Source organism: Salvia miltiorrhiza, chromosome 8, assembly GCF_028751815.1.
Source record: "Salvia miltiorrhiza cultivar Shanhuang (shh) chromosome 8, IMPLAD_Smil_shh, whole genome shotgun sequence".
Taxonomy (NCBI): Eukaryota; Viridiplantae; Streptophyta; class Magnoliopsida; order Lamiales; family Lamiaceae; genus Salvia; species Salvia miltiorrhiza.
The window spans coordinates 24,569,422-24,582,186 of record NC_080394.1 but is presented as its reverse complement, the minus strand read 5'-3'; the positions used below and the strand labels follow the sequence as shown (position 1 = coordinate 24,582,186).

The 12,765-nt window shown below is 35.7% G+C and overlaps 2 protein-coding genes across 2 annotated transcripts; one reads left to right on the top strand and one right to left on the bottom strand.

Annotated features, from left to right (window-relative positions):
- LOC130997174 (uncharacterized) lies at positions 1–1,046 on the top strand. The gene is made up of 2 exons (XM_057922428.1): positions 1–501; positions 843–1,046. The coding sequence occupies exons 1-2, from the start codon at positions 86–88 to the stop codon at positions 883–885; spliced, it is 459 nt and encodes a 152-aa protein (XP_057778411.1). The 5' UTR covers positions 1–85; the 3' UTR covers positions 886–1,046.
- Positions 1,047–1,352: 306 nt separating this feature from the next.
- On the bottom strand, positions 1,353–6,019 carry LOC130997173 (alpha-galactosidase 3-like). The gene is made up of 15 exons (XM_057922427.1): positions 5,499–6,019; positions 5,120–5,178; positions 4,827–4,883; positions 4,694–4,728; positions 4,261–4,364; positions 4,061–4,133; positions 3,442–3,500; positions 3,304–3,369; positions 3,121–3,204; positions 2,651–2,715; positions 2,481–2,563; positions 2,307–2,397; positions 2,169–2,227; positions 1,906–2,046; positions 1,353–1,828 (listed from the first exon to the last, which is right to left on the bottom strand). The coding sequence occupies exons 1-15, from the start codon at positions 5,696–5,698 to the stop codon at positions 1,718–1,720; spliced, it is 1,287 nt and encodes a 428-aa protein (XP_057778410.1). The 5' UTR covers positions 5,699–6,019; the 3' UTR covers positions 1,353–1,717.
- Between the last annotated feature and the right edge of the window lie 6,746 nt (positions 6,020–12,765).

The window sequence follows — 12,765 nt, the reverse complement described above, 5'->3', positions numbered from 1 at the left end:
AATAGTGATATTAGTAATATATTTGGAGAAATGCTATATTTGAAGCCAATCTGCGCCGCACAGCTTGAAGCCAAGAAGCCAATATATGCTAAACCCTAATCAGTGCCTCCTATTTCCTAATTCCTCATTCCTAATTTGCGCCGCACAGCTTGAAGCCAAGAAGCCCCCAATCTCCAAGCCTGCATCCACCCGTCGCCGACTCGCCGCTGCCCCACCCGTCTCCCCCAACACCGCGGTGCCTCTGCTGTTCTGCGCGCTGCTGCTGCTGTTGTCGCTGCTGCATCTGATCTGCACCGGTCGCCGCGCCTGCTCCAGAGCCTGCATCGCCGCCTGCATCTGCACCGGTCGCCGCCCCTGCTCCAGAGCCTGCATCGCCGCCTGCATCTGCACCGCGCCGCCCCACCCTTCCGGCCGCAGATCTGCTCGCCGCCTGCTCCAGAGCTTGCACAGCGTCGCCGCACCGCCTGCACCCTGCCGGCAGCAGATCTGCTCGCAGCCGAGGTATTGCTTCTATTTTCCTGCATTTGCCTTTAGTTGCTGGATTTCTGAATCTGATCGTGCACTTTAGTTGAACCTATCTTTGCTTTTGTGTTGGGACTTTTTCTGATTTTCTGTGAGAAATTGGCGAAGTGAATCGGGTATTTTTTTTTAGTTTTGAGCGTTGATTGAGCTGGTTAGGGCTAACTACAGCAGTATCTTTAGCAGATTAGTGGCGTTTTATATTTAAGCATCTGAATTTCTTGTGTATTTTAAGCATCTGAATTTAAGCATCTGAATATCTGCACAGGATGAGTAGCTTGAGTTGTAATAAATTTATTGTGATTTTATGTTTTTTTTGGCAGAATCCAGTTAAGTTACAAGCTTGGAGGAAGATTGAATGCTTGAACACCACTTAAGTTACAAGCTTGGAGGAAGATTGAATGCTTGATATTTGTTCTAGTATCATGTTATTTTGATGTATTTGAAACTTTTCATGATGTATATTTCTACATGTATATTGTTTATTTTACAATATTTTGAATTTAAGCAGCAATTATATTATTTAACATTTTTTTTCACTTCAGATTTTCGAATCGAATATTTTCGAATCGAATCATATCGAATACCAGTCGAATACTCGAATCGAATATTCGGAAAAATAATTTAAAGAACTATTACAAAACGAATCGAATACTCGAATCGAATAACTCGAAAATATCAACGAATCGAATAACGAATCAAATTTAATATTCGAACTCGAATCGAATCACGAATCGAATAATAGTTTCATTTCACGAATACGAATCGAATATGTTGATATTCGCTTCGATTCGATTACAACCCTAGGCAGAAGTCCATCTAGCATTCAAAGGTAAGAGCAGATAGAGAGTGGTGCATAAAAATGCAACACTGCTACATAAATATTATTTCAGCACAAGGGTCTAATACAAATCATGCATTACAATTTCTAAAAAATAGAAACCATACATTACGACAATTCCAAATGCTTGATGATAATGCCACCGCAAACTAAACTCACTCTAATAGCTTGCAACAACCCTTGATCAACAACTGCTAATCTCCCAATAAAATTTAGAGATAGCCAAAAACACTACATCAATGCAAGCAACCACAAATAATACTTAAATGGAATTCGATCAATGCATATCAAGCAAGCAGAAAATAGGTTGAATATATCCTTCGTACAAACAGGAAAAATGCCGTTTTCTTCTTCCGACTAAGTTGCAGAGGCAGCAGCTGCAGCCGGGGCCAAAATGTACATCTCCGAGGCGTGCGCCTCCACTTTAGCACTGAACGAGTTCGAGGAGCTCAAAGAAACATACTCATGCTGCAACAACGAAAAATGAGTTAATAGGAGAGAAATGATTTTGCTGATATATGATCACATAATATAGTCCCATTTACCTTCCACAGATCTCTAACAGAGGCGCTGGTTGAAGATTCGAGCCCCACTGTGTCCCATTTGGCTGTGATTGTGGCAGCTTCTGAACACCTGTTCCACAAGACAATGGCTGTGCGCTGCCCGGAGAGTGGACCGGCCCAAATCTGCACACGAAATCGCTACATCAAACATACAAAAAACTAGATGCTATACTAGAGATTAAGTGATTGTTAACTAGACAAAATACATAATTTTATGAAGGAAATAGGAGTCAGGTTTCCCATACTTGATAGCAACCATCGGGTCCGTATGTATAAACTTTTCTCCCTTGCACACCAAGTGAATCTGACAAAATTTGATACGCGTATATCAGAATCCATGGAAGCAAACAAAGGGCAATGCAAGGTATAAATGATATGTTTACCTTGGTTTACAGCAATAACCTCCTCATTGGTAAGAATCTCATATGACTCTGTTGTCATGTTTCTCACGTCACAGCCGATGATGAGTGGTGCCTGCAAGAGAGGAAAAATAGGAAAATATATCAGATTTTAGTCATCCATGTGAGTGTGACAAGTTAAGAATGTATAATATATACCTTCATCAGAGCCCAAATGCTGAAATGTGATCGGTACTCCTGGTGAGTCATTCCTCCGTTTCCAACTTCTAACATATCCGGATCTGTTGTAAATCGTAATGTGTTGAAGATAATAAGCAAGAAGTTGCAGTTTCATGTCAGGAGTATATGAATGTGAATATAAACACTACCATTCCATCCACCAGGTCCAGCATATGCTGCCCACTTGTCGTTGATATCAGCAATCGCAGTCATGCTAAACCACACGGGAAAAAACAAACTACATCAGTACATCATCATTTCAATACACCTAGTGAAGAGCAATATTACATGAGCAGAAAACAAGATCACAAGGATCCACTTCAATACATCTAAATTCTTTTTCGATTTCTTGAATATCAAAGACATAAAAAGAATTATTAGTAACTTGGCAATGGACAGTTTGTTTCAGCTTTAGTGAAACATATGCAAGTAATTTTATATGGACTACTACTACTACTATTCATACTAATACTTTTGAACAGAACAGAACACAAATAGAAATGTGAAAAAAAAGGAATATGTTCCAGCAATCATCTATACCCTTTTGTTCGAAAGGTTCTCATAAAATCTCTGATACAACAAATAAAAATAAATGGATGTCTATTAGAGAGTTGAGAACCTTTCCCATGTATCTTCAATGTCATCTGTAGTGCGCCAACTGTTGCCGATTTTACTTGCCCATAATGCTGGATCATCCAAACCCCTAGAAATATTTATAAACAAAAAATGTAGCTAGTATGCAACTGACAACTCGGGACAATAAGAGGGGAAAAAGAGAGTGCTCAAAAGATATAGAAGTTACCATTCACAAAGTGAATAGAATATCGTCCTTCCAGTTGCGTTCAAGGCGTCACGCATAGTGGGAAACCTGGCAAGATGGCTCTACATTAATATCAAGCTACCGATGTCAAAACATGAAACTATAAATGCAGCCAATTACCTCTCCTTAGGATCAATTCCCAGATTGAAACAGTTGTCATACTTCAAGTAATCGATACCCTAAACAACAATAAACATAAGGATTTAGAACTTCAGATCACGGTAACAAAAATGTTACAGTTGCAGCAGAGAGTGAGAGAGAGAGAAGAAAACACCATATTGTATATACATTGTAACAGATGTTGAATTTTGCTAAAAGGTCAATATCAGGCCAGTTTCCAATGAAGTAATTCCAAAGAAAAGGTTTAAATTAGATAACTCCGTAAAGGATAGCAAAAGGTTTAAATTTGAAGCATACTAAGTCCAAATTATCAAGCAGATGGTTCTAGCTGGAAAATGGCATAGCCCGAACTCGAACCGGGAGACCTTTAGGGGGTGTTTACTTTGAGTGATAGGTTGGATAAATAAAAATAATCCAAGCTAATGTACCATTTACTTTGATGGATTGATTAACGTTGAACTTGTTTGACCATCCTATTTTTCAAATAAACGCCCCCTCGGTGTGATAGACTGACGTGATAACCCACTACACCAAGACACTAACTTGCACAATTTGAAGCATATATACATACAACATAATCACAAAACAACCAAGCACAGAAGAAAAAAAAGGAACAAACCCAAGATGCGAAGAGTTCTGCGTCATCATTTTCATATTTAAGTGAGCCAGGCCGAAGTTGACATGTATGAAGTCTGTAGATGTCCAATTCCATATGTAGGCAAGAGAAGAAAGGACATAGAAAATTAAAAGAAAAAAAAGGCTTTGTTATATAGTTTTAATAAAGGATTATTGTGGAAAGTATCTCAAAATTTTCCATACCCTGCATCTGAGTAGATACCGATTTTTAAACCCTTTGAGTGCACATAATCAGCAAGAGCCTTTAAGCCTGATGGAAATGCTTTGGAATCAGGAACCATATCACCCTGCATCATTTATCCAAGATTAATATTTATAATGACAATATAAAAGAAAAATACAATTTCAGGTTATCATTTATCAAGCAAAGAAAGCAGCAGTATGTTAAAAGGCATTGGCAGTTGGCAGCTTTCATCAATTAGGGCTTCAAAGCAAGTTTGCTCATACGAATAAACTGTGATAACAAGGTAATCTTTCACTAAAATAAGAACTAACTCGAAATTCAGATATGGTGGCTTTCTCATTCTTAAAGCCTTTAAGTTGACATTTATAGATTTATAGTCCGATGATCAGAGATCATTACAATGAACTACAATAGTCGGAGATGCTTATTTACCTCTGAGTCCCTTTCCACTTCAGACCAGCAATCATCTGCATATCATAATATCCATCAAATATAAGAACACGGATCATCACAGAGCGAAACATTTAGGAAATTACAAATCATGTGATTAAGTGTTTTCATTTACCTATATTCACATATACATACCCCAGCTTAGCCAAACCCGTAGTAACAAGTGCATCAGCTGTCAAAGGCAAACCAAGCATCAATATATGCTATAGGACTTCATAAGCTCTCAAAGAGAAAAATCAGATGTAAAACGGCTGCTGCTAGCATAAGAAACTATATGAAAATCATGAGCTATTATTCAACAAAACTGAATTACTAAATGTATGTAATTTCATATCTCAAAACTAATTTAAGACCTAACATAATATGGGATTTTGACAGCTGAGAAGATGAGAAAAGATAAAGGGCTACCTGTTTCTCTGATTACTTTTTCATGAATGTCGCATCTGAAGTAATTCCAGCTATTCCATCTGTTAAAAAATCAGGTAAATTTCTATTCTATCTAACAATGAAATTTACACGAACTGATTTTAGAAGAATCACAACACAAAGAAAAGATCATCAAACTAGTGCATGTCTAACATCTTTTTCTTTAATAAAAGAAATAAAGCAACAATTTCTACTCATGATCAACAAAATAGAATCTTCCTTCCATTAAACCGATTAAATAGACGAAGATCAATTTTCCCTCAATCTCACCATGCACCACGAATTAAAACGTCGATCGAAACAAACAAAAACTCAACAAATTTAGAGAACTCTAAAAAGCAAAGAAAAAAAAAATAGTTACCCCATCTGAGGAGTTTGAGCCAAACCATTTCCCAGCTGCAAAATCCCATATTTTGAAGTATCATAAATTCTGCTTTGGTGGCCATCATAGTACGGATGCAACGGCAGCACTCTTGCAGTAACTGCCACTGCCGCCGCATATACATACAGAATAACTGTAAGCCTGCAACCTCTCACATAATTAGCACTGCGCTTCGCCATTAATAGCTCTCTCTCTCTCTCTCCACTTTTTCTGGTACACTAGTCGAGTGAGATGTTGGTTGCTGCAAGGAAAATATGTGGGGTGTGTGTAGTGTATTAATAAAGAGAATTAATCATGAGATATTATTCGAAATCATGTTTATTTTATTGGAATAGTGTATTGTTCAGTTGGATTAGATTTATGTAAGTTGGTGACTCGTGAGTGGTCAGTCATCCCACCTACAAAAATTAATTAGTATCAAATTTGCAGATACTTTAAGCCGGCGGGAAATGGGACCCGATTATAAAGATATTTCTGTTTGAGCATCATAGTTCTTTATCATTTTTTGTCTAAAGCAATAATTCCTTCCAATATACTATTGTATGTTGTTGGCACTTGGTGATTGTCTCACAATTGATAATGATCTCTTTTCGTATTTCGAACATCTTGATTAACAACTGAGTTTTGATGTCTTACTAGTACACACCCGTTAGTGTGATGCATGACGGATATCGAAATCAAAAGATACATTTAAATAAATAAATATAAATAATAAAAAAATGAAATATAAACAAATACAACATATGTTTTAAAAATATAATATAATAATTCAGATCAATTACACAATAAAATTTTGAATTTAAAAATATAAAATTTCAATCTATACAAAGTGTAATGATAGTTATAATTATTAAATAAATTTAAAAATTATTCGATAATGAAAATTTGCATTGTGCATATTATTATATAGTATTATTCATCATAATAAATATTTTCATTCACAAACATAAATAAAAAGTTGTAATTTTTCAATGAAGAGACATAAAATAAAATATTTTATACTTTTCATAATTTATTCATTTTAAATTCAGTTTTTATGATTTTTATACTATATTAAATTTAAGATACATATGATTATTTTTTCATGAATCAAATTTGATGACGTTTAGAAAAAAATAAAATAGAATAACATAAAAAAAAAGTGAAAAATTTGGTGGAAGAAGAGAGAAAAAAAAAGAAAGGGAAAAACATAGGGGGAAAAAACTCATATTTTATATACTATATAGATTGTCAATTCTCAATCTAATATTAAATTTAATTAAGACATAATAATAACAAATATGTTAATATAAAGAAATATAAAAATTCATACAAAAATTTAATAAATCTAAATCATATTTGAAATTCTTTTTTTAAGATTTAATTAATTAATTAATTAACTATCCATAAATTTATATTAATATAAATTTCAATTTTTAATTTTTATTTTTAAGCTAAAGAGTTCTAAAATGAACATTAAATTTTTATAACAAAAAATAGAAATAGAAAATATAAAAATGATGTCTTACAACAATATAATAAATAAAATAAAATAAATATTAAAAATGGAATAAAATGGAAAAAAAAAACAAATAAGAAAGAACGTGAGGAGGGAGGAGAGAGGAGAGATGAGAGATGAGAGAGAAAAAATAATAATTTTGTGACTTTAAATGTTAATAACTTATTTATTTTAAATTTATGTTTTTATAATTTTACATCAAATTAAAGATCTTATCATCATCTTTAATTTAACATCCATATCGAATGTTTTTTTATAAATAAAAGTTGATGATTCTTAAAAAAGAATCAAAACAAAAAATGAAAAGTGAAGAGAGAAATTTTTGTAGAAAAAAGTTTACGGATAAATTTATGGGAGAGAGAATATAATTTTTTTTTATGGGAGAGAGAAAATTTGGCGGTAGAATTTTTACCGTTAAACTGCTCTTTTATATTATATATAGATTGTATTCTTGAAATTATATAGTAAGTTAAGGGAAAATTTTATATACATCCTATTAGATTATATGTATAAGTTTTTATTTTAATTGATAAAAGTATAAGTTTTCTAACTATTTCTGTGTAATAAGATAAATATGAGCGTGTTTGGTAGGTGGGTTAGGATTAAACAAGATAGATTAAGTCAATATAGGATCCAAAGTTAAAGAGGGTTTGGTACGACAACTTTGCGTTTGGTACTACAGTGTATACACTAGTTTAGGGGTTCTAGTTGTTTGGTAATTGTTGCTAAAACCAATATTGCACAGTGATTTTACAATTATACACATCTAGTTTAATTAATATGTCTATAATGTCCTTTTTTAGTGCCATTTCTATCTGCATCGCAACAATGAAAGGAATCAGATAAATTCTTTCAGAAATTCAGCAATTCTCCTACTGAAAGGTGTGTCACTACAATCTTGGCTCTGGGATCGCAACAACATCTCGACGTTACGAGCTATGTGCAACAAGGTTAGTTAATCATTAGTGAAAGTGTTGCTTCGCAGAAACTGGATGTGATGCACTGTGTTAGATAAACACATGAGTGCACAGAGTAAACAATGCAGTGGAAAAATAAAAATAAAGAAGACACAAGGAGGTGAAAAAATTCTTCAAGTTATAAATTATAACTTGAAGACGCCTTATGGCAAAATTACTAAAACGAGAATTGACACAACTCACGTTCAATACCTTTACAACGACTCAGGTATTGAACTAGGAACACTCTCACAAAAGAACTCAAAACTGGATTCAAGAGCTATACTCCGAAATCTGACAAAAATAATGCGTATTGAACACAATGTTATCTAAGCACTGAACAAAACACTCGTACACAGACAGTAAGTTTTTCTCTCAGAAAATCCACAAATTATGAGAGAGCTCTTCCTTGGCTTTTATAGACATCCTATCTTGCTCTCCAAGCTTTGAAAAACGTGGTGAAAGTGTTGGATGGAGTGGTTGAAGTGGTTGGTTAGGGTTTCCTACTTTGTAGCAACAACATCACCAACTCTCTTCCATGCCTCACGTTTACCACTCCTTCCTCTCTCTCCTTTACTCCTTCAACTTCCTTATTTGTAGGAGTCTTCCAACCTCCTCTGATTCTACAAGAAAACCTACATGCTCAAAGTGAAGAAGGCAAAACAAACAAAAAAACAAATCCCACAAAAATAGGGAAGCTATTATGGAGTTACAATAATAACTCCAACAATTAGTAATCGCAACTGGGTACTATTAGCATAGTTGCGCGAATGTGAAAATAAGGCCTACTTTGAGAATTGGATATGTTTGGAGTTAGGATTGTTCACGTCATACATTATAGTCATGCAATTGTGGGTAATATAGATTCACAATCTATGAAAAATTAATGAGGTAGGGTTTAATGATTGTCTCTGTTTTGAGTTCGGATTATACATTTTATTTGTGCTATTAGATATATGTCTTAAATTTGAGAATCGCCCATATTTGGAGCTCAGATTGTCCATGCTTGTGCACCATATTTGTTTATAAAATATATAGATTTTCCAATAAAAATTGGACATCTAAATATTAAACCATGAAAATGTATCTCACTCTAATATGTTGCAAGGTATTGAAACATGGAGCAACGACGTAGGTCGAGTGCGTGTTAGCAAAACCGAAGACTAGACAAGGTTGGACATCTAAGGAGAAAGAAACTCTTATTGTGTCATTGAAGGAGCTCGTACTACAGGGTTGGAATGCCGACAATAGATTTAGAGCTAGCTATCTCAACAAACTCGAGGATGCAATGAAAAAAGAATTCCCAGGGACAGGCCTAAAAGAAATGCCTCACATCAACTCAAAGATCAGTAAGTGAAAGAAAAACTACTACTCTCTTTCTGCAATGTTAACTCAAAGTGGAGTCAAGTTCAATTTAAAAGGAACACACATGATTGATTGTGACAACGAGCAATGGAAACAAATCATGAAGGTCGTTGAGATATATGTTGTGTAAAATAAAATTAACATATAGTATGATTATTTATGTCCTGTCTTACGCATAATTGCCTCTTTTCAGTGTGATGGGATGCGACGCTGATGCGTTACAAGTCACGGCCTCTGTTGAACGATTGGATAGAAGTCTTCGATAGAGCGACCGGAGAGAACACTGAAGATGTTATGGATGCTGTTAATGAAATGGTCCACGATGATAACGTGGCTCAAGGAGCAACCAATGGTGACTACCATGTTCATCTCGATGAAGTTAATGAATGCAATAAAGCAGTCTGCCAAAGTCAGAAAGACGAGGCACATGTGCGTGGCATGAGTAAGAAATGCAAGGTTCCAGATGGACTTGAAGGTGTATATGAACTCATTGGCAAAATTAGCCGCACTATGGACAAAAGGCTGGAGAGCCTTGCCAATTGAATTGGTTACGAGTTTGACCTGAAAGGCTAGAAAGGATGTTTTTGAGCAGTTGAGCAACATATCGGGGTTGACATTGAATGACAAGTTTGATGTATGTGAGGTCCTTGCAGACAAAATAGAGCAGCTTGAAATATTCATGAGCCTGCCTGAAGATGCTATATCACAATACGTGATGTGTATTCTTTATTCTAAGGGGACTTGAGTTAGCGTATTTGGAATTAATGTAATGGAATCAAACACTGTATCAATCATCTGTTTCTATTTGCCATTTTGGATTAAAACTTGAAGTGGCTGTTTTACAAAACATTTCTAATAATATCTTGTAGAGTTCCCCATTTCTTGTGTCTAAATATCAGATAAATTATTTTAGAATTGTTGTTCCCAATCAAATACTGTGAGTGTTTCTATTTGTTGTCTTCGATTAGAACATGTGGGGGTTCTTTGGTGTCTCTATATTTTAGCTCATAGTTTGGGTAGAATAATGATCACTATCTGCTTTGACTTGCAAATATTGACTATTCAGTATAACATAATCCTATTTGTATCTTGTACTTTGGCAGTAAAATTTGATTATTGAATTAGTGTTGCATCATATTGAGACTTTGTAGCCAAGTGAAGGTTGGCTTTTACACGCGTTGTACTTGTGATTTCTTTTTTTGGTGATGGAATTGTGTAGCTTTTTTACATAATATTTGTTAAAGGCGTGAGAACACAGAATGCAAACTAAGTTTTTCTCTAGAACACTATATAAGCAAAACACGTGCATAATTTTCATTATATTTTGGCATCTCACACCAGTACATGATGCCTAAAACTATACCAAATAATTATGGAAATATGATCATAGGCTTGAATTTTATAGACGTTATAGATTCTTCACAAACTAATATTCTAAATAAATATTACACACAAAAATTTGAAAAACAATTCTAGCAATAACTGAACCATCAACTACTTGAATGAGCTGCAGGATGCACAAGAGCTCTCGTTAACACCTTTGGGTCTGCCACTTGCACCATTGGGCTCTCCACTTGTGTCCTTAAGCTTCGCGGGAAGGCATTTCTTACTGGGAACTTCATCTTCGGGCAGACCAGTTCTAATAGTAATGGCATGACGCCATAACTGGGGGAGCAACACTAGAGTGAGTATCCTCATCTAACAATCTTTGTCGCAGTTTTGATGCATTCATAATCGGCGAAGATGTCACCTCATCTTCAGACGAGTTATCTTCGTAGACGAACTCGGGCTGCCCCTGACCTGGACCAGAGTCGCTAATGATGATCAGAGTGCGCGTCTACTCAGTTTTGATCCCATCGTAGCCAAAGATAATATAAAACCTTTTGTATTCATGCTCTCCGTAGTAGTAGTATGCTTGCGCGAAGACATTTTTCTTAATGAAACAACCAAGAAAAAAGAAAATGTGTGAGTTAAGTGAGAAGAAGAATATACAACTAAAATAATTGGAGCTTATTTTATACATTACCTTGATTATTTTCAACCGTACTCCCTCGTTTGTAGTAATGCAGTTCGATCGAAGATCCCATTGAGTCTCTTGCATGGACACTATCCTCTTGAACTTATAATAGCACCCTTCCAGAAACGTGATCCGTTCTTCAACATCCACAAAGCGCAAGTGATAGCCAAATCCTTGGTTGATTATGCTAGAGCTGTAACATGGGGTGATTTATGTGCAGGTGTGAAGTAGCACTCACTCCTCTTTTCAATGATAACATTTAGGTGGTATCCATATTATGTCCATTTTAGTCGTAGAAGAACCAACTTTATGGAGCAATTTCAGAGAGCTTCATGATGTGTTATGCAGATTGAAGAGATTGCATCTACTTCATGCTTTCTGAGAGATTGCATCTACTTCATGCAGATTGAAGAGCTTCATGGCGGCGACGTAGCATTTAAGAGGAAGGTGAGCCTCTATTAAGTGGAAGATGAAATGTGAATTCTGATGGTTGGTCTTGCACCATTAACTCCTCCAATCAGTGGTCTAAGTTGCAATGGAATTGCAGCAAGTAGCATGTACTCATTACACTAGCCTTCATTGAATGGTTGGAAGGTGAATAACTGTTAGGTCCGGAGGGTCTCGAATAGGTGTATGGGGGGAGGGGGAATACACATGTGGGCTATTTTTAAATCAGAGATCTCAAGATAGAGATCAAAACAAAACTTTACAAGCAAACTCAGACACCTGTTTACTAAAAGGAGTTTTGACCAGAACAGGGTAAATGACTGATACTGAAAGACTCTTCAGTAAGGAGTTATCAGTTAAGTCCAGAGTCCTTAACTGATGCACGTAAGGCTTCAGTCGAGTTTGATAAAACAGAGATGTTATAAATCTTCCTGACTATCAGAGGATTGATCAGTCAGACTGATAACATACGCAGCAGAAATACTTTTGTTTCATAATAGCCTTTGTTGAGCACGTTGTTAGTCTTAAGTTTCTCTTTGCAATTAGTCAGTATTCAGTTTATCAAAGGTAAGAGCACAAGTAAGAAAGTAGAACTGAAAACTGTAAATAACACAGAGATTTTTACGTGGTTCGGAAAACACTTCCTACATCCACGGTCGGTTGATCAGACCAACAACTTCACTCTGCAAGTGCTTACGGGTGCACTGCAAACCGATGCTAGTGCTTACGGGTGCACAACAAACTGAACCGTGTGCTTGCGGGTGCACACAACTGAATCAACTGAAGATCCAATCTTCAGTACCAACACACCTTGTTGAATTTCTCACTCCTAGCACGAACTGGCACTAGGACCTCACGGAGTCAGAGTACCTTCCTGAACTCCTTTACAACTCAAACACTCGATTCTATCGGTCGAAGGGAGGTTTGAAATCTTGCCAACTAAACTTCAAAGAACAAGTTCTT